Source organism: Cebus imitator, unplaced genomic scaffold, assembly GCF_001604975.1.
Source record: "Cebus imitator isolate Cc_AM_T3 unplaced genomic scaffold, Cebus_imitator-1.0 Scaffold50, whole genome shotgun sequence".
Classification (NCBI taxonomy): Eukaryota; Metazoa; Chordata; class Mammalia; order Primates; family Cebidae; genus Cebus; species Cebus imitator.
The window spans coordinates 5,118,127-5,141,325 of NW_016107365.1; the positions used below are offsets into that span (position 1 = coordinate 5,118,127).

At 37.2% G+C, this 23,199-nt stretch overlaps 2 protein-coding genes across 4 annotated transcripts in view; one reads left to right on the forward strand and one right to left on the reverse strand.

Moving 5' to 3' along the window:
• The window catches only part of CERT1 (ceramide transporter 1), a 139,993-nt gene extending 123,388 nt beyond the window's left edge, over positions 1-16,605 (reverse strand). For all 3 annotated transcript variants that reach the window (XM_037738180.1, XM_017527669.2, XM_017527667.2), the window contains exons 1-2: positions 15,856-16,605; positions 10,432-10,566 (exon numbers count right to left, since the gene is read on the reverse strand). In XM_037738180.1, coding sequence (XP_037594108.1) covers positions 10,432-10,566; positions 15,856-15,951 — 231 coding nt within the window. In that variant the 5' untranslated portion in view covers positions 15,952-16,605. The remainder of the gene's footprint in view (positions 1-10,431; positions 10,567-15,855) is intronic.
• POLK (DNA polymerase kappa) overlaps positions 16,493-23,199 on the forward strand; it is a 99,694-nt gene continuing 92,987 nt past the window's right edge. The window contains exon 1 of the mRNA XM_037738175.1: positions 16,493-16,651. The gene's annotated coding sequence lies outside the window, so the exon portion shown is untranslated. The remainder of the gene's footprint in view (positions 16,652-23,199) is intronic.

Here is a 23,199-nt window from a genome sequence, read left to right on the forward strand (position 1 = left end):
AATTACATTGAGATACCATCTCACGCCAGTTAGAATGGTGATCATTAAAAAATCTGGAGACAACAGATGCTGGAGAGGATGTGGAGAAATGGGAACATTTTTACACTGTTGGTGGGAGTGTAAATTAGTTCAATCATTGAGGAAGACAGTGTGGCAATTCCTTAAGGACCTAGAAATAGAAATTCCATTTGACCCAGCAATCCCATTACTGGGTATATAGCCAAAGGATTATAAATCATTCTACTATAAGGACACATGCACAGGAATGTTCATTGCAGCACAGTTTACAATAGCAAAGACCTGGAACCAACCCAAATGCCCATCGATGATAGACTAGACAGGGAAAATGTAGTACACATACACCATGGAATATTACGCAGCCATCAAAAACAATGAGTTCGTGTCCTTTGTAGGGACATGGATCAACCTGGAAACCATCGTTCTCAGCAAACTGACACAACAGCAGAAAATCAAACACCGCATGTTCTCACTCATAGGCAGGTGTTGAACAATGAGAACACATGCACACAGGGAGGGGAGCACTACACACCGGGGTCTGTTGGGGGGAAATACGGGAGGGACAGTGGGGTGTGGGGAGTTGGGGAGAGTCAGCATGGGGAGAAATGCCAGATATAGGTGAAGGGGAGGAAGGGAGCAAATCACATTACCATGTGTGTACCTATGCAACTATCTTGCATGTTCTTCAAACGTACCCCAAAACCTAAAATGCAATTAAAAAAAAAAAGGAAAAAAAATTGTTTTCTTTTGCGTGATAAGTCATTTTACGGGATTAGAATTTACTTGGTTTATTTGTATGAATTTTTTCTCAATTTCAAGCACTAAAGGAAGGATTTAACTTTCCTTTTGTTTATTTTTGTGACTGGGGACATTTTTACAATATCCTTAGTTTAATGGCATCTTTTTCTTTGTGTCATTTGCCAAAGTCTGGATACTTCAGTGGAGTTTTGTTTTGATAGCAGAGAAGAGAATTGTGGGACTTCTAATTTTTTTTTTTTTTTTTTTTTTTTTTTTTGGTTTTTTTTTTTTTTGATGGAGTCTTGTTCTGTTGACAGGCTGGAATGCCGTGGAGTGATCTCTGCTTACTGCAACCTCCACCTCCCAGGTTCAAGCGATTTTCCTGTCTCAGCCTCCTGGGTCTTTTGGACTACACGCATGCGCCACCACGCCCAGCTAATTTTTGTATTTTTAGTAGAGATGAGGTTTCACCATGTTGGCCAGGATGGTCTCAATATCTTCATCTCATGATCTGCCCACCTTGGCCTCTCAAAGTGCTGGATTACAGTTGTGAGCCCCATGCCTGGCCTGGGACTTCTAATTTTTTGGTTTCTTTTTTTCTTGTAGGTCCTTAAATTTTTTCCTTGACCATCCAATTTCCAAAGAACTCTTCTGTTTTCAGTCTTCCAGAAGCTATACACATTCAGAAATCTCTTTAAATCATACTTAAATGGCTGTCTAGCCTTTTAAAGTGTTCATACTTTGAAATCCTTTTCCTATAGCTCTGCTCTTATCTGCCTGGTTAGTTTTTTGTATTAAAAACACAAAAAAGGGTAGATTTAATCTTTCTGGTGGTTCTTCCAGCTCTCTTCACTAATGCTCCTTCTGTCTTCTCAAAGAACATATGTTGATCTAACTTTCCTTGCCACAGTGTCCCCTTGTGGCAGTGGGGTCAAAGTGTGTAGGACCACTGCACTGGAGTGTGTTACCTTTCCTTACATGATTATTTTGCAGTTTTGGCATCATCTATCTACGAGTAATGCTGAAGGTGTTGTTTCATGTAGAAATGATATACACGTGCAGTTATTTTGTATCTTTTAGGGAGATAACATTTTGGGATGCTGCTTACCACAAGCCTACCACCTACCGCTATCTTCAGCTACCTGGAAGCCCATGCACAGTTTAAAGAGTTAAATCATCTAGGGCTGGGCGTGGTGGCTCACGCCTGTAACCTCAGCACTTTGAGAGGCCGAGGCGGGCGTATCACATGAGGTCAGGAATTCAAGACCAGCCTGGCCAACATGGCGAAACCCGTCTTAAAGCAAACAAACAAACAACAAAAAACAAAAAAAGAGTTAAATCATCTAAACTCTTTAAGGTTTGATAACGAAAAACAGTTGTAGCTCTTCTCACCTTTACTTCTCTCTCTCCCTAATCATTTTCACCTTTTTCCTGATAATACATAAAATAGCTAGCACAATGTATGTCACAGTTGCTCAGTCCCTATTTGTAGTTTTAAAAATCTGATAGTAATGGCCAAGTGCAGTGTCTCACACTGTAATCCCAGTAGTTTGAGAGGCCAAGGATGGAGGATTGCTTGAGGTCAGGAGTTCGAAATCAGTCTGGACAACGTAGTGAGAATCAGTCACTACCAAAAAAAAATTAAAAAATAAAATAGCCAGGTGTGGCAGTGCACCTACAATCCCAGCTACTATGGAGGCTGAGGCAGGAGGATCATGAGCCCAGGAGGTCAAGGTGGCAGTGAGACATGATTGCACCACTGCACTCTAGCCTGGGTGACAGCATTAGGCCTTGTTTAAAATAAATAAAAATATATAAATCTGATAGTAGAGACAGAAAGATGAGAATGAGATCTAAAGTGATTCCTTGAAAAGCTGTGGTTTAGTTGATCCCAGGAGGAAAGATAGGCTTTTAATAGTACAGGAGGAAAGGCATTCTAGATTAATAAAAGTTTCAATTGGTAAAGTCAGCAAAGAATGTCAAGGTGCCAGTTAGGCAAGCAGCCGGGTTGGTATAGGACGTGTTCATATGTTCCCCTCATACCTCTTCCCATTTCTAATACAATCACTATACTTAAGAGTTCCTTAAATCTGAACTTTTACATCTATTGTTCAGATTGTTAGAACTAGTAGCACAATGTAGTATTTTTTATGTATAACAATTCAATTGATTTAATAAATGTCAGAGCAACTATCAAAGTCCAGAGAAAGCAGTTAAGAAAATGAGATGATACAAAACAGCAGTCATGTCCATTCTCTACTTGAACACAGCTATTTTTCCTGCTTTAAGAAAGTGGTTCTCAAATTTTAGGATGCATCAGAATCATTTGAAGGGTTTGTTAAAGACAGAATGCTGGACTCCCTATCCAGAGTTTCTGATCCATTAGGTTTGGGGCAGAGCCCCAGAACGTGTATTTCTAACAAGTTCACAGGTTACACTGATGTTATTGCCCTGGAGATCACACTTTGAGTACAATAACCTCTATCACATCTTCCTCTTGTTTATTTAATTCTTCCTTGTTTTGATGGGGCATATCTTTCAGCAGAAGACAGATGTCTGTGTTTTACTTTTTATTATGAAAAATTTCACATATATGTAAAAAAAAAAAAAAAAAAAAACATAGAACAATGAACCCTATTACCACTATTTGGTTTCAACAATTACTAACTAATGGTTATTCTTTTTTAAAATCTATATTCTCATCAATTCACACCCTTCCAAAGGCAATTTAGAAGTAAATTCTAAACATACCGTTTCAACTATAGATATGTAAACATGTATCTCTAAAATATTTTTTAAAACAACAAGAGGTAAATTTGTAGAGACCATATTTTAAAATGCTTTTAGTCTGTCCTTATACTTGCTTGGTGGTTTGGCTGAACATATAATTCACTGTTGAAAATAATTATTCTTCAGAAGAATGTAGGCATGATCCATTGCATTTTAGCTTCCAGCATTGCTTTTGAGAAGTCCACAGTTATTTTGAATCCTTATCCTTTGTTGCAATGCTTTTTCTCTCTGGAGGCATCCAAGATCTTCTTCCCAGTGATCTGACTTGACACAATGTGTCTTTAACATCAGTCTTTTAAAAATCTATTACACTGGATCTTGCTCGGCCCTTTCAATGTAAAACTCCTGTCCTTTATTTCTGTGAATTTTTCTTTTATTCTTTCACTGATACTCCTCTGTTCTTTCTTCCTGGAGTTCCTACTGTTCAGATGTTAGAACTCCTGGATCATTCCTTTAATTTTTACCTATGTCCTATTTACTACCTTTTTGGGGGTTTTTGTTTTGTTTTTGTTTTTTTGAGACAGAGTCTTGTTCTGTCACCAGGCTGGAAGGCAGTGGCACAATCAGCTCACTGCAACCTCTGCCTCCCTGGTTCAAGTGATTCTCCTGCCTCAGTCTCCTGAGTAGCTGGTACTACAGGCATGCACCAACCACACTGGACAGGATGGTCTTGATCTCTTAACCTCATAATCTGCCCACCTCAGGCTCCCAAAGTGCTGTGATTACAGGTGATTTTCAAAAAAATATTTTTCTTTACATTCTGGGAATGTCTATAACTCTACCTTCTAACTCTTTTCATTACTTTCATCACTGCTACCATATTTATAATCTCCAAGAGCTTTTTTTAAACTCTTCCTTTTTTATATAGTTTTTTCATAATTTCAAAAGCTATTATCTTTAAAAATACTGACAAATTTCCTTCCTTATTTTTGTTGGACATCTGAATAATTTGTCTTCTAGTGTTGCATTTATTCTCTTGATCTCTTTCATATTGGAAACTTTCTTCATATGACTCTTAATCCTCGGCTGTCTGCTCATTGTTAAGAATAGGGAATCTTCTAACTGGAAGCCCAAAAGCTTTACTTATGAGTTTACCAAAAATGAGCTTCACAATAGGATAATCCAGTTGGGCTACCCTGTTCCGGAAGCTATATTGTTATCCTCAGGTCAAAACTCTTGGACCCCAGCAACCTCCTGTCCTGATCCTATTTCCAGCCTCTGGAACTGTGAAACAATAAATTTTGGTTGCTTAAGTCACCCAGTTTATAACACTTTGTTATAGCAACCCTAGAAAATGAATACATTTTATAATTATATAATTTAAATTATAATTTTCTGTGACTTATTTCTACATTCTGAGCCCCAGATTTCAACAGGTATCCTTCTTTATGTTTTTCTTCTTCAAGACCTCTTAGCAAATATTTTAAATACTTTCTACTTCATTCATGCTATTTGAGTTACATTATCTGAATCATATATTATTGAAAGATGGAATATACTGTTTTCAAATGAACTGTTAAAGAGATAAATTATGAGTTCCTCAAGGCATAAATCTTAGCAGAGCAAGATTCTTACTTCTTTAAAAATTCACTGACGAATGCTCCTCCAATGAGAATTAACAACTAGTTTCTTATCTAGTGCCTTTACTTGCCACATACCTTCCTCTTTCCTTTAGTTCTCACTAACACAGTTCAAAACAGTAAAACTGCATGCTTGAGAAAATGCCTACTTCTTGGATTTCTCACTAATTTGGAGTTCTTATAATGACTATTTATGGCACTATCATCTTTGGTGATATCCAATTTGGTGAACATCATTTCCATAACATAATTTCTCATTTTACAATTTCACATGCAAAAACTTTTTAGATCTGACTATTCTTTATCTGGCACTTAAAAAATTTATTTTTATGGTTCTCTTCAATTTTGAACACTTCCCTCCCTTGCTTTTGTAACTTGTCTTTTTTTGGGGGGACAGGGTCTCACTCTGTCTCCCAGGCTGGCAGGCACTGGCACGATCTTGGCTCACCGCAGCCTCCACTTGCTGGGCTGTAGCAGCAGATCCTCTCACCTCAGCCTCCAAAGCAGCCGTGACTACAGGTGCATACCCCTACGTCCAGCCGATTTGTGTATATTTTTAAATGTAGAGACGAAGTTTCATCAGTTTTCTTTAATTTTTCTAAGATCTTTCAACTTCCCCTCTTGCAGCACCACCCCCTAACCAACTTGCCTAATCACTATTTGGCCTTAATTTTTTTTTTTTTTAATCCAACAGTAACATTTTCATAACCTTTCAGTTTTCCTTCTAAAAATATTAAAACACGAAATTGGCAAATAAATTTCCCTAAAACCAACCTATTATAAGAATAATAGGAATTCTACTCATTTGGTGATTTTAAAAGTTCAACAAGATATTAGGTATACAAAGGCAGATGCCTAACGTGAGACATCAAACTACATAACTTAAGAAAGTCAATTCTATCTAAAGATATACCAAAACTCTCTACCTATTTTACAAAGTATCTTCTAATTTTAGTAACTGCAAACAAATTACATCTATCTTCACAAATGAATCATTAGCAATTTAAGGAACTGGTTGAAGAAATACTCACAATATAATTTTAAACATGGACTAAGAAGAAGGACAAGCCAAATGCCCAAAAGAGAGTCCAGAAACAACCTTAAATAAACATGGGACCGTAATATATGATAAAAGTGGTGTTTCAAACCACTTGGAAAAAGGTGAGTTATTTAATTAATGCTACTAGGATACATAATTAGTCATTTGGAAAAAACTAAAAACATCAATATCACTCCTTAAGCTAAAATAACTTCCACAGGAATCAAAATTCAAGTGTAAATTTTAGATGAAAATGTATGTACATTTATATAGAGAGATAGTCTTTGAGAGGAAAACACCTATCTAAACAAGTAAACATAGAAGCCATAATAAAAGATGTCAATAACAGTATGTAAAAATCTAAGATTTTTTGTAGGGCCTAATATAGACTATAAAAAAAGCAATGAAGAAACAGACCAGTGACAACGGGGAAAACATTTTCAACAAATGTGCCACATGGCTTATTATTATATAAGTAATTTCTACAAGTCAATAAGAAAAACAAACAAAAAAGTGCATAAGCAATTGGAAAAGAAAAAATAAATAAAAATGGGCTATAAATTATTCTGTTACTCAACCTTATGGATAAGAAGTGCAATTTAAAATAAGATACCATTTTAATTCAGCAGTTTGACAAACACTTTAACATTTGCCAAAATCCAACTTCCTAAATACTTGAGGATGGGGAGAAACAGAGGCACTCATTCACTACTGGTAGGAGTGAAGAGCGTTACATTTTGAAGGAGTATTTGACAATAACTAAAAACAAATTTTAAAGTACATATTTGTTTCAATAATGGTTGTAATAAAAATGAGAAATGATTTAAATGTGCAAAAACAGGGACCAGGCAAATAAATATAATATATCCATATGATTCAACAGAACATAATAGTTAATGTGTAAGATGTATTAAAACAAGGTGCAGAACAATAGACAATATGCCATTTGTGTAAATATTTATGAAAGTTATAAACAGACAAATCCTTGTAAAGACCTACACATTTTCTGAAACGATGACTAGAAATTTAAGTGTGGTTGCCTCTTTAAGTGCAAGACTAAAAAGAAGCATGTATTTCTTAAACTGTTTAATGCCACAAATTATATTTTTTATCATGTACTTTATTTAAAAGATAGAATTTAAAAAGTAAACAGTGTAAATATTCCATAAACATTTGCTTTTAATTAAAACAATTATGACTAACATATTCAGAATATCTACTAGTGGCAAATTTTGTAGCAGAGGCTGGGTCTTCTAAGTATCAAGCTATAATAATTGAATTCAACTGTCTTTCTACAAACACTTATCTTATGTACAAATAGCTCTTTTTACACAAAATAAGGGAATACTATTTTTCCTCTCACCTACTTACTCTCAATCCCTTCACACTAAGGAATAAATTCTTCCAAGACATACTTTGTTCCTTGAAATTATTTCACCCACTTTATTATCACACAGCTAAAGAAAACTGTTTTTATAAATTAGGAATGATTTAATCATTAAACTAAGAATGAATTTAAAATGGATCAGGCTCTATCAGGAAATGTGGGCTCAGACGCTAGGTTCACCAACACCAACAAATAATAATGAATGCTTATAGCAAAGTCACAGCAACTCTTCAAGCGTAGATTTCTTCATATGTGAATATTATCAATTTCATAAGGGTGCCGTATAAAGAAATTAAACATTAATATGTATTTTTTGTATTAAGTGATATAAGCAATAGCTCATGTTTAAGGAAAAAAATACCAAGAGACGCCTATTAAAAATTAATGATGACTATTACTATGACATTTATTTATTTAACTAAAGTACATACTCGAATTTGTAAATTTCATCCTGAGTTCACTGAATTCAGTTATATTTTGTAATTTTCTTTAAATATGTAACATGGAGTCTGTGAACCCAGGGCAAGGAAAGTTCAAGTTCAGTAATATAAATGCTTGTGTTTCTTCCTATCACATTTCATTGTACCTACGACTATGATACAGATTTTGCTGCCTCATTCATCTTTTTACCTTTACTTCTGTATTTCTCCTTCAAAGAATTCAATTTGTTTCATGTTCCTCCCCATGTCTTTTACTATGTGCCACAACGAAAGTTATACGTGTAGATATAGTTATAACAAAAACCATTTACAATGAGGTAACACTGTTTTCTTCCTGAGAAGATGGAATTAAATGTTTATTAAAAATTTTATTTTCTCAAAATAAGCCAGGCAATAATATTATAGTTCATAATTCACGACAGAATAACAACATTTAAATCCACAGAAACTAGCATGGTACTACAGGAATACTACTACTTAGGGAACAACAGAGATAAAATTTAATTCCTCCCCATTCTTGTATCAATCATTATACTATTTTCAAAGAGTTAAGCATTGCAACTAATAAACATCCAATTATATGCAAAAGAAGCGGAGTGGAGGACCACAGAAAAACACTTCAAGATCGCAAAGTACATTTCCATCTACTATCATGTCCCCTGACATGAATAATGATCTACCTTGAAAGAAAAACACCCAAAATGTTAAACTAGATACAATTTCTAAACACACTACAATGTACCACATACCAGTAAAAATACTGAGCTTTTATGTTAAAGCTATATCCTTAAAATTGTCTCTACAAATGCAGAGTAGTGGTTTCATTAATACTTCCAAACATTTCTTCTGTGTTTCTCTAACTTGATATTCAATTCTAAACTTTTCAAATGCTGAATATACAAGAGGGGAAACAATGTATGAAAAAAAAGTGAAAATACTATAAGATTTTCCCTAAATGCATAACAAACATTAAGTCAGAGTTAGATATTAACAGAAATCTGAAATATTATATTATCTTTCACTTTTAGAAGCAAGATAAATTCTATCACAAAAAGAAAACTGACTTCTCTTTGAATGGGTTAGTAAAATCTGTATTTTTAACATACCCATTTTCATATTTTAACTACAATATTTAACTGTCTGGCTTTAGCCAACACCTTTTTTTTTGCTCAATGCATGCAGACCATTCTTAACTAGCATGCTATTTTTGTATAATCAGGCACTTCTGTTCTCACTAGTTGGGTTACATGCTTAACAAGTCAGTTGGTGGTTCCCAAACCCATTTATGCCAGTTTACTTGTTACAATCCTTACATAACTTAAACATTATTTAAGTCTATGTACTGCAAGTGCAAAAAGGAATAGTTGTTTCTGTATAAGTTAAATGTAAACTAAGTAGGCAGGGTGCAGTGGCTCATGTCTGCAATCCCAGCACTTTGGGAGGCTGAGATGGGTGGATTAGTTGAGGTCAGGAGTTTGAGACCAGCCTGGCCAACACAGTAAAACCCCATCTCTATTAAAAATACACAAATTACCTGGGCATGGTGGCATGCACCCATAGTCCCAGCTACTTGGGAGGCTGAAGCAGAAGAATTGTTTGAACCTATGAGGCTGAGGTTGCAGTAAGCTGAGACTGCACCACTGCACTCTAGCCTGGGTGACAGAGCGGGACTCTGTCTCAAAAACAAAACAAAACACAAAAAAAGGACAATAACAAAATATAAACTATATAGCATGACTCAACAAAGGTGAGTTACTCTTTTAAAGGGTGTTGAATTAGATAAAAGTGACATAACTGCAAAATATAAGGGGAAATCCTAAAAAGTTAGAAGGAGCCTATACTTAGGGTTTTTCAAAAGTTATCTTTAGGCTTTTATTCCACGTTAGAGAAATCAAAACTGGAAATAGCAAATCATGCATTATGAATATAAGAAAAACTTCTCTCAACTCCACAAAGAGACGGCATTAGCTCAATGTTAAACAGTTTATAAATGAATGTACATTTATATCTTTTAAGTTAAAATTTTAAAATGTTACCTATAAGAAGTATTATTTTTAAATTTTCAGTAACCTACAAAAAAACTGTTCCAGTCTCAACAAATAGAAAGGCTTCAAACATTTTTTTTTCCTGAAGCTCTTAAACTGGTTTGATATACCCACTAGATTAAAAACTACATGTCTATTTCCAAGGAAACCAAGGATTAAAAAATAAATAAAAATAAATAAATAAGATAAAAACTACACGTCTATACAAAATAACAATATTTAGCAAAAAGCACAATAAAATAACTTTATGGAAGCACAATAAAATAACTTTATGGAAAAAAAGTATTAGAATATATGTTCTATAAGGGCAAGGATCCTAAACATGTAGAACAGTTCCTGATATGTAATTGACACTCAATAAATATTTGTTGAATGAAGAAGAAAAGGAACTTACTGTGATGACAGCCTTGCTAAGACAAATGGATCCCCTGCAGCCATACTCTGTTTCATCTTCAGATTTGTAGTAACTCAGAGCATTATTTTTCAAAACTACCCAACGATCCTGCCACCCATGAATGTAGTTTGTCCACTGGGAGTGGGAAGGGAAAAGGAAGGAAGAAGAAAACAAAAAATAGAAGTATTTTAGAAATCCAAACTTTTTGAAACAGCAATATAATTTTAAAACCAAAATGTGAAAAATCCAACTTAATTCTAAGCATAAACAGTAAAATGATTACAAACGTGAAAAGTTGACATTTTCTAGATTGCATAATGATTTTCAGTAATTTTTACAATATCATATATAAATCAGTAAGAAACAAAATATACCATTTTCTTTTTTTTTTTTTTTTTTTTTTGAGACGGAGTCTTGCTCTCTGTCACCAGGCTGGAGTGCAGTGGCGCAATCTCGGCTCACTGCAACCTCCACCTCCTGGGTTCAAGTGATTCTTCCGCCTCAACCTCCCAAGTAGCTGGGACTACAGGCGCGTGCCACCACACCTGGCTAATTTTTGTATTTTTAGTAGAGACGGGGTTTCATCATGGCCTGGATGGTCTCGATCTCTTGACCTCATGATCCGCCTACCTCAGCCTCCCCAAGTGCTGGGATTACAGGCGGGAGCCACCACGCCTGGCCTACCATTTTCTTTTAACATTTTAAGAATAAAACCAAAGCCAGATTTTGGTTAAAATTATTGTTTGTTCTTTGTGTGCTTTCATCCTTTCTTAAGTATCTTCATGATACTTGTTTTGGTCTTTGTCATACTTAACATATTCAACAGAGAATTATGTTCAGTTATGTATGTATGTAGTCTCTCATTCTCTGACACCAAGGGCTGCATGAAGCTTTCTAAGTCAACGGAAGTATAAAGTCAATTACCGCTAAAACTTTAGTTTTGTTACTCCCATATGAAAATCTATAATGGTCATAACTATATCAAAGTAAAAATAATAGAAACTAATCTGTAGTAAGCCGTCAACTTTCACTTTTCCTCCACAGAACTGAATAATATTTTATATGGCTAATTCACTTTCCAAGTTTCTCTGAACATATATTTTTCAAACCCAAGAGTAATAATACCAAAATAAAATTGGTTTTCAAAAACATATTGGATTGTCTGTCTTCAGTATTCTGAGTTTCTGTGTTGCTAAAGTCTTGCTGTACAGTGAAGATCACAATAAACTGGAAAAGACAGAAATGTAATCTTTATGAGAATACTTATTTTTGCATGTTTTTTATCTATCCTCTGGGGTTTGACGTATAGAAAAATCCCAAAACCATCTGCCAATTCCAGAAACTAATTCAAAATGGATTGCCAAAATATACTGCATTTGCTCAGGTTCTTTATCTACTGAGAAATCTATTTTTCTATTCTCCAAGCATTTTTGAGACCAATTCAGTTCTTAAATTTTCTTTTGTATTTTTTTTGAGACAGGGTCTCACTCTGTCACCCAGGCTGGAGTGCAGGGGCACCATCTCAGTTCACTGCAACCTCCACCTCTTAGGCTTAATCCTCCCACCTCAGCCTCCTGGGTGACTGAGGCTACAGGTGCACGCCACCACGCCTGGCTAATTTTTTGTAGAGTTGGGGTTTTGCTGTGGTGCCAAGGCTGGTCTCAAACTCCTGGGCTCAAGTGATCTGTCCTCCTCAGTCTCAAAGTGCTGGGACTACAGGTATGAGCCACCATCCCTACCCAGCTTGTAATTTTTCTAAGCCCCATCATTATAACTCTTCTCTGAGAACTCAACCATGCTGACAATTTAACTTATTCCAGTGGCTCCTAATCACCATTTCCTTATGTCTAACTGCGTGTGATGTACCACCACTTAGACACAGGCTTGAAATAAATGATAGTTACCAATAAAACTGAATTCAACTCTACCTATAATGTGTACTTCCTTCCTATTTTCTTATTTCCTTGGCTGGACTGCCACTTCTGCTCAGTTTTACTGTATTATATATACAATCAGATTAGTGGATACAGGATTAAATAGGCTCAACTACTTTACAACTCATGTGAAGAGAGTTTTGACAAGTTACTTTTGTAAGCTTCAGTTTCTTTGCCTATTGTTTGAAGGCTGAATAAAATAATGAAATTGCCCAGCACAGTCACAAACAATACTCAATACCTGAGTATTCCTTCTCTATTTTTATGGCCCATTACCAAAACCAGCTTATCTTTCCTTCATAGTAAACCCTTAAATTTGCCTCCTCTTCTCATTTTCAGCCATTCCAATCAAATTATCCAGTTCCTGAATTCCTTAGACGACTTAATAAGCTTTTCTTTAGTATCTTGTTTTTTTTTCATAATTTACACAAGCTTATTTACTTACTCAGCATATTTGCCTACTTTTCTCACCTATTGATCGTATGGAGTCCCCAGCTCCAAAATTCCATGGACAACTTCCCACTGACTGTCATAAAAATTGTTTAGTGCATTCAACACACTCCATGGATTAATCCTGCCTTATTTACAATTACCACACTTCATAAGGCTAAACTGTGTGACTGTGGTCAAGTTACTTACTCTGTGTTCTTTTCTTCGTCAAACACTATCTCTTAGAGTTAATTTTAAAAAGAATAGACTTAGAACAGTGCCTGGACACAGTATTTTCTGAATGTGAGGAAGAGTTACACAGAGCTAATGAAGCTTAATCTTCGGCATTTCTCAATAGAACAGAACTCTTTCAAAGTTAGAGGAGGGGCTCCAGCAATATGTATCCATAATTTAATACCATGTTCTTCTAAGGGACTGAACAAATTATAACAGCTTCAGTACTCTTTAATCAGTAAGTGTTAGCTGTTATGAAACCTGGAAGGCAGGTTTTTGTCTTTTCTCTGCTCTCATAATGTTCCTTCACTCTTCCTCATTTAACAAATACAGACAAGGCAATACGCTAGACACTGCAGGAGAATCAAATATTACTGTGGCCAACAGGACAGCAAACACAAATACAAGAGAAAAAAAATATATTTAGAATAAGAGTCAGAAGCAAGCTACAAACAAAATGCTATGGGAATTCTAGTGAAGAAGGTCTTGAATGATGGCAAAATAATAAAAAGCGTTATGGAAAAGACAGTATTTGACTTAGACTCTTAAAGATGGATAGAATTTCAAAAAAGGTGTGTGGAAAAACAGAAGAAGGTAAACCATGAGGGATGGAGGAAATTCGGAAATTGAATGAGGCTTATTTTATCCAGACTTAGTTGCTTTTAAGTCCAACTAAGGCATGAATCTTTTCCCCACCATGATCCACCATGATATTTGTTATAACCACATAGAACTATTGTATATACAGTATTTTTGGAATCTATACTCAAGTGATTTATAAGAAATATGCCTCATAGGTATTTCCATGTATTTCAGACTACCAGATGGAAAATATGCTTTGAACTGTATATTTTTAATATAAATTTACCTCAGCCCATTCTAAATCCACCCCATTTTGAGGGAGAAACAAAACAAATTGCACTGGGGCTTATTTTCATTACTCAATAAAAGGAAAAGAACAAAAGCCGAGTTCTGACCCTTGTTTAAATTACCAGGTGAATACAAAGAATTCAAAATATATAGTTTACATTTAAAAACATGTACCATACTAAGTATATATATTCAATTTAAAATACCTTTGATTAAAAAGCTTCCAGAAAACACTATATGTAACCATAAATTGGTAAATCTCAGGAAAAATTTCCTTCAAAGCTATTAGCAAGAATAATATCAAAAGCTTTATTCCTATTGATTCTACAATAGCAGCAACAGTCAAAATTTAAGTTACTTGCCTTCCATAGAGGTGTCAAATACATTTTTACACATTTAAATATCGAGATTGGTCTTCCATTTTTTGATCTATAGTATACCTACTCCACATACAGTAAATACTTAGAACACTGGTAACTTTTCCCTCAGTCACTCCACTCCCCCAACCCCTAAAAAAGTTATTATTAGTAGGTTAAAAGTACAATTTGTTTTGTAAAATACTCAACACACTACAGTACTAGTGTGGCAGTCGGCTTCCCATCTTATGAGCAGTGACGAAACTATCAAAATCACTGAGAAGCAAGTAACCCATTTCACAACTATTACCAACTGAAAATGTATACCTATTACAGAATGTGTTCAATAGAGATTCCTAAATTATAGGATACATTTAATCTAAAGAAATCCTGAGGAGCTTCACTTTACTGAAAACCTTGCATTGAAATTTCAAGAATGATTACAGCATCAATATATAACATAATTTTTCTGCTATCCAAATAAAAGTCAACACTTGCATTCCTTAGTTCTGACTATTCATGCCTTTCCTGGTCCCCTTTCTGAAGACATTATAAAAGCCTAATATGAAACAATTCCACAAATAGTGTCCAAGTGATTTGCCAAAATATGAATACTGGAAACAGGGTGATTTCTTAACAGCCAGTCTGCACATGACAGTATCTTATGACCAGCTTGTTGTGGGACTGGCCCAGCTCTCCCTTTCCAAGTTAACTGCTAGCTCCAGCCATTTCTAAAAAAGTTTAACAGGAAGGGAGAGAGAAGTCAAAAAGGCTATGTGAATCTTCTTATTGCAAAAACTTAAAAAACAAACAATCAAAAACCCCCACAACCATGTATTATCAAGAGATCCCCCATCTGAAGTCCTAGAAATGACTGCTTTGCTAAAATTTTGATACAGAGATTTTAAAAAATATATAAAAGGTAAAATATCTTTTCCTTACCCTGGACCCCTTACTGCAAAAATATTTTATTATTAAATAATGCTCTTCTTCCTGGACTAAAGATCAGTCTCCATTCTCATGTGTTCCAAGTTACTATGAATATTTCTTGTGCCTATCAGGTGCTGATTCAACATCTCTTTTCTAAACTGGGGTATAGGGTGAGGGAGAAAGTCCTCCACATTCATCTGTCTCACTACATCTAATCTGGCATAGTTTAGCACCTCAAATTTCAACATCAAGCCGAGTCGCTCCGGCTTCTATCGAAACAGTTGCGTCCAAAGTGCCCCCAACCCTACTCAACTTGGCATCCTCAGACAGACCAACCTCTTTTAAGAGATCCGACTTGAACCACTCCCAGTCGTTCCGACACTGCTGAAGCCCAACCCGGATTCCTTAGACCCGAGACAGCTGCTGCCCTGAGTCCCAAGTCATCTCGCCTCCCAAACCGGATCCCAGGTTGATACACGCTTTCACCGGTCCTCGGCTGCCCCCGACAGTACCCCTATATCCTCACCTCATCCCCAGTCGCTGCGGCAAGTACTTAGCCCCGCACCCCGGCACGTTCCGCGCCTCCTGCCAGCCCCACCCCACGGCCTCAGCGGATTGCCTTGCGGCAGGTGAGTCTGGCCAGGGGTCCCTTGGCACCGCGGGTTGCTCACCTTACTGAGGACCCCGCAGCGCTCCACAGGCGGCCCAGACTCCGTCTCTGGATCCTCCTCCGAGCCCGACGAGTTCCAGCTCTGATTATCCGACATGGAGGCGCGACAGCCGAGCAGGAGACTGGCCCCCACTCCCTCAGCTGCGCTGGAGGAGGCGCCCAGTCCTCGGGGTGAAGGGTCGGGGATGGCGAAGCGAAGAGTGCCCGTTCCGGTGTGGGGGGAGGGAGCTGGAGGAAGGACGGAGTCCGCCCGCCGCGCCGCCGCGCCTGACACCGAGCGGAGCGGGGAAAGAGGACAAGCGGTGAAGGAAGTCTACCCTTCCAGCCGTCAAACGCCGTCGCCGTGACCCCTGCGTTGCGCCCGGCGCCGCCACCTGAACTTAGCTCCCTCGATGCCAATTTCAAATAGGGAAGGAAAAGGGAGAAGAACGGAAGAGAAAAATTCGGCCGCCGAGACCCGCGTCCACTCACACCTCCGCTACAGCCGCCATCTTCCTGCCTGGCCCACTATTTACCCTCCCCTCCCCTGTCCTTTCCCCTCCTCTTCGTCCTCCCATTCTCCCTCCTACTCCCCGCCCCGTTCCCCTCCTGACGTCTGACGCAACACGCCGAGCGTTCGGGATCCTCCTCCAGCACCCTACCCCCGGCTCTCCTGGGTGACGACGGGTATTAAAGTAGGAGGAGCGGCGCAAGGAGAGGGCGGGATAGGAACGCCTCTCTGTTGCATTCTGGGAAGGGCGCTGGTCTGTCGCTCGCGCGGCCTCCTGGGAGTTGTAGTTGCGATCTTGAGGTAACGGGTGAGTATCCCGCGCGGGCATCGCTTGCTGTCTTGGGGACTTGTCAGTCGGTGGGTGGGCTTCGTTTGACAGTTGCGTGACTTGCCCTTCGGCCTCGTTTCTACCCTTGCCTTATGTGTTTATGACGAACTCTCCGGGCTTGCGGGCCCGGACGCGAGAGAACTTTCCGCTGAGGATGACGGGCCTGCTTTCTTGGGCGGCTTTTCGAAAGCCCGGGAGCATCTGGCCGCTTCCGCTTTAACCACGAGCTGAGGGTTTTCTTTCCGCCTAGCTGTAAATCTCAAGGGTCTTGCTAATTAGAATTTATACTTCACATTTGACGTTTACCGCATTTAAAGGCAGAATTTCCTCACTCCCTTCTCACAAGCACGCACTTCGCATTTTTTGATTTCTAGAGTTTTCTTTGTGGAAAGCAATCTTGAAGTTGTCAGATAATAAATGACGTTAGAAGAGTTGTTAAAGTAAAACAAGACGGACGATAGCCTGGAATTTTCTTTTAGTTGTAAATGGATATCTTATTGAGAACCAGATTAACCATGACTGCCTTTCAAAGATAGGAAAGGTTGGCAACGTATAGAAACTTTTTCGTATTAGGAATACCTAAGTGCAATGGTTTTGTGTACACGGGATTTGGCAATAGGAGGCTATTTTTGTTTTAAGACTAGAGTTGAATTAGCTAAAAGACCAACGGAAGATCTAACAGCTCTTGTCTGTTGTCAAGGATAACTTTGTGAGGCCTTTGACTTTGTAGCTTCAGTAATATCCCCTCGTTAGCTATTTTAATATAGTCGATTTCCTGATAATTGACAGGAGTAAAATTTGTTATTAAACCTTAGAAATAATACTTTTTTACTACAGGGATGGGACAATAGGAGCGAAATTTCGAGTCTAAGGGAAAGCGCTGGCCAGGCGCGGTGGCTCACATTTGTAATCCCTGCACTTTGGGAGGCTGAGGTGGGCGGATCACCTGAGGTCGGGAGTTTGAGACCATCCTGGCCAACATGGTGAAACCCTGTCTCTACTAAAAATACAAAAACTATCTGGGCGTGGTGGCACGCACCTGTAATCCCAGCTCTTTATATTCTGGTTTCAAATCTAGGCTTGATGACTTTTTACCATATCCCAGTCTCATATTTTTTCCTTCCTCTATGGAGAATTAATTACGATTCTAAAGGTTAGTAGCCTGAAGCTAGGTTATCCCTATCATGGCAATGGATAGATAAGTAGGCATCGCCAATATTTATCTTGCTTTCTTTTACTTTCTTCTTTTTCTGACCATTCACACTCCATCTATATTGTTGAGTTCTTTTACTAATATCAATTATTGTATTATGCTCATAGTGCCGGGTCTTATTCTGCAGCTTTGATTTTTAAGGTGACTTTGCATATCTGTCTAAGATTCCTTTATCTGTTGATTTTTACCATTTAAGTCTTCAATGACAATTGTATTTTTGGAAAAGTGGGAGGGAAAAGGTAGATGGGGGTACTCAGTGATACCTTAATGCATTTCACAGCTACTTGAGAATATGTCAGATCTCATAAAAAGTTCTAACATTTGAGAATAAGGCAGTGATTTCAGAAATGGAATTTCAAAAGTTGTGTAGGCCACCATTTTTATCTTGTTTCCTGTTGTACAGATGAGAGCCAGGCTAGGCATGTTTCAAGCAGAAATATTCTTGCTATTGAATGACATTGAAAATATATTCCAATATCTTTTAATCTGTTTGGTTTATGGGATAAAAACTTGTTAGGGTAGTTAGTATTTCATAGGCTTCACTATAACATTGAAAAATCTTTTAGTTTAAAAAGCACACAGTACACTACACATTTATAATAGATGACCAGTATTAGAAATTATAATACAAATCAAAACATACCAAACCCAAATTTTTATTCCTTATTTTCTTGAAATAGGGAGGCCTCAAGTGATCCTTCTGCTTTGGCCTCCCAAAGTGTTGAGATTTGATGTGAGCCAACATACCAGGCCCAATATTCTTTTTTTATGGCTAAATTGTGTGTGTGTGTGTGTGTGTGTGTGTGTGTGTGTGTATGTATGTATACACACCACATTTTCTTTATCCATTCATCTATTGATGTTGATTCCGTATTTTAGCTATTGTGAATAGTAGTGTAATAAACATGGGAGTGCAGATATCTCTTCAATGTATTGATTTCCCTTTTGGCTATACACCTCGTAGTAGAATTCTGGATCATATAGTAGTTCTATTTTAAGTTTTTTGCAGAACCCCCATACTGTATTCCATAGTGACTATATTAATTTACATTCCCACCAACAGTGTACCAGGGTTCCCCTTTCTCCGCATCCTCACCATCATCCGTTATTACCTGTCTTTTTAATAAAGCCATTTTAGGCCCCACATGGTGGCTCATGCCTGTAATCCTAGCATTTTGGGAGGCTGAGGTGGGAGGATTACTTGAGCTGCTCAGGAGTTCAAAATCAGCCTGGGCAACATAGTGAGACCTTGCCTCTATGTTAATAATAATAATAAAATTGTAAAGCCATTTTGACCAGGGTAATACGATATCTCACAGTGGTTTTGATTTACATATCTATGATGGTTGGTGATGTTGAACATTTTTTACATTTACCTGTTGGCCTTTAGTATGCTTTCTTTTGAGAAATCTCTATTCTTTTGCCCATTTTTAAATCGGATTATTTTATTGAGTTGTTTGAACTCCTTATATATTCTGTTTATTAATCTGTTGTCAGATAGATAGTTTGCAAATATTTTCTACCGTTCAGTGGGTTGTCCCTTCACTTTGTCGGTGACATCCCATGCCAAGCTCAGGAACTATAATAACAAATGCCCTGCTGTGAAAAAACTATTTAGCTTAATATAATCAACAAAGTGAAGGGACAACCAATAAAGTGATACTTTTTTATTGGTGTTGACAACCAATAAAAAATATTCTGCTGTGTAAAAACTGTTTAGCTTAATATAATCTAATTTGTCCACGTTTGCTTCGATTGTCAGTGCTTTTGAGGTCTTACATGAAAAAGTCTTTGGCCAGGCAAGGTTCAATGCCTCATACCTGTAATCCCAGCACTTTGGGAGGCTGAGGCAGAAGGATTGCTTGATCCCAGGAGTTTGAGGCCAGCCTGGGAAACATAGGGAGACCCTAGTTCTGCAAAAAGAATTTTAAAAGTTTAAAAATTAAAAAGTTAAAAAAGTAAAAATAAAAAGGTTTTAAAAATTAAAAGTTTAAAAATAAATAAAGTTTAATAAATAAATAAAATTAGTTGGATATGGTAGCACACACTCGTGGTCCTAGCTGCTCAGGAGGCTGAGATGGGAGGATCGCTTGAGCCCAGGAGGTCAAGGCTGCAGTAAGCTATGATTGCACCACTGCATTCAAAATTTGGGTGATAGAATAAGACCATGTCTCAAAACAAAACAAAAAAACCTTTGACCAGACCAATGTCCTGGAGTATTTCCCTTATGTATTTTTCTAGTAGTTTCATAGTTTCAGAACTTAGATTTAAATTTTTAATCCATTTTGATTTGATTTTTATGTGAAAAATCAAACAGAGATAGGGAAGAAATATCTTTGAGAGATAGTGTCATTCTTCTACATCTGGTTATCCAGTTTTCCCAGCACCATTTATTGAAGAGACTATCCTTTTACCATTATATGTTCTTGATTCATTTGTCAAAAATTAGTTGGTTGTAAATGTGTGGATTTATATCTGGGTTCTCTATTCTGTTCCATTGGTCCATGTGTCTGTTTTCATGCCAGTGTTGTGCTGATTTGGTTACTATAGCTTTGTAGTATATTTTGAAGTCAGATAGTGTGATGCCCCCAGCTTTGCTCTTTTCCCCTAGGATTGCTTTGGTTATTCAGGGTCTTACGTGGTTCTATATATATTTGAGAATTCTTTTTCTATTTTTGTGAAGAATGTCATTGGTATTCTGATAGAGATTGCATTGAACCTGTAAGTTGTTTTGGGTAGTATTGTCATTTTAACAATATTAATTCTTCCAGTTCCACAACTTTGGAATAGTTGTCTCAGTTGTTATGTCTACTTTTCCATTTTTGTTTTTATTTATTTGAATTTTCTCAGTCTAACGGAAGTTGTGTCAACTTCGTCTAGCTTCTGAAAAAAACTTTTGTTGATCTTCTGTAAATTTTTAGTCCCAATTTTATTTACTGCTGCTCTTTGTTATTTTCTTCTACTAATTTTAGGTTTGGATTGTTCTTGCTTTTCTAGTTTTTGAGATGCATGGTTAGGTTATTTGAGATCTTTCTACTTTTTTGATGTAGACATTTATTATTGTAAACTTTTCTCTTAGTACCACTACTTTGGCTGTATCCCATAGATTTTGGTATAATGTATTTCCGTTGTCATTTGTTTCAGAAAATTTTTAAATTCCCTTTTTAGTTAGAGGCAGGGTCTCAGTTTGTCATCTCGGTTGGAGTGCAGTGGTGCAATCATGACCCACTGCATCCTCAGTCTCATTGGCTCAGGGGATGCCTCTGCCACAGCCTCCTGAGTAGCTAGGACTATAGGCGCACACCACTAAGCCCACCTAGCCCAGGTATTGCTGTGTTGCCCAGGCTCGTCTCAAACTCTTGGCCTCAAACATTCCTTCCACCTTCACCTCTCAAAGTGCTGGGATTATAGGCATGAGACACCATGCCCTTCCAGGAACAGGTCATTTGATTTGAACTTGCCTGAAATTAAAGCAAGCAATTAATTAATTTTTCGTATTGTTTCCCAGATTCCACTTATTAATGATTTCTACTTTTATTCCATTGTGGTTACAAAAGATAATGTGATATGATTTCTACTTTTTTGACTTTGTTGAGACTTGTTTTGTGTCCAAGATGTGGTCTGTTCTGGAGAATGTTACATATGCTGATGAAAGGATTGTTCTGCAGCAGTTGGGTGAAATGTTCTTTAAATGTCAATTAGGCCTATTTGGTTTAGTTTAACCCCCTTGTTTTTTTGTTTGTTTTCTGTCTGTGTGATTTGTCCTTTACTGAGACTAGGGTGTTGAATTCCCCTACTATTATTATATTGCACTCTAACTCTCCCATTATGTCCATCAATATTTGCTTTATATACTTGGGTATTCTGGTGTTGGTGCTTAGATATTGTTAATTGTTATATTCTTTTGCTGAATTGACTTGTTTATCCTAATATTGTGATCTTCTTGGTCACTTTTTGGAGTCTTTGACTTACAGTCGTATTTTATCTGATATGATAGCTACTCCTGCTCTTTTCTGGTTTCTCCTTGCATGGAATATCTTTTCCTATCCATTCACTTATAGTGTTACATGTGTCTCTATGGGTGAAGTGGATTTCTTGTGGGCATTGTATGGTTAGGTCCTGTTTCTTTATCCAGTCAGCTACTCTGTTTGGAGACTTGAGTTCATTCACATTTAGTGTTGTTATTGGTAAGTAAGAACTCATTATTGCCACGTCGTTGCTTGTTTTCTATTTTCCTTTCATGGTTAAGTGATTTTCTCTGACAGTATGTTTTCATTCATTGCTGTTTATTTTTAGTGCCTCTATTACAGGCTTTTGCATTGTGGTTACCATGAGGTTTATTAAAAAGTTTTAGAGCTATGACAAGTTATTTTTAAAAATGACAACTTATCTTAGATAATGAAGAAAAAATAGAAACTAACAAAGAAAGAAACTTAAAAAAAAAAAAATTCCTACACTTTAACTCCATCTCTCCCAAAATTTTAACTTTTTATTTTCTCAATTTATATATTTTTATATTGCCTATCTCTCAACAGTTTTCTATAGCTACTATGGTTTTTAACAAGTTTGTCTTTTAGACTTCATATTAGAGTTATGAGAGGACCAACAACAATTATAGTATTACAGTATTTGGGTATCCTGTGTTTATCTGTGTACTTACTTTTACCCATGGATTTTATTTATTTATTTTAATTTATTTTCGTTTTTAGAGACAGGGTCTTGCCTCATCACCCAGGCTGGAGTGCAGTGGCATAATCATAGCTCACTGTAGCCTCAAACTCCTGGGCTCAAATGATTCTCCTCCCTTAGCCTCCCAAGCATCTGGGACTACAGGCATTTGCCACCATGCTCAGTTGATTAAAAAAAAATTTTTTTTTTTTTTAGAAGTAAGGTCTTACAATGTTGCCCAGGATAGTCCTCCTGGCCTCAAGCAGCCCTCCTGACTCAGCTTTCCAGGTAGCTGGTATTACAGGCATGAACCACAGTGCCTGTAATAGACTAGGAGTGGGTTTACACCTTTAAGTGTTTTCTTTTTGAACACTTTTTTTTTCTTCTGAGACTAAAGAACTCCCTTTAATATTTCTTGTAAAATGAGTCTGGTGATGGTGAATTTTTTCAGCGACAGTTTGTGTGGGAGAGACTTTATCTTTCCTTCCTAGTTGAAGGATAGCTTTGCTGAATAAAATATTTTTGGGCCGGGCGTGGTGGCTCACGCCTGTAATCCCAGCACTTTGGGAGGCCGAGGCAGGCGGATCACGAGGTCAAGAAATCGAGACCATTCTCGCCATGATGAAACCCCGTCTCTAATAAAAAT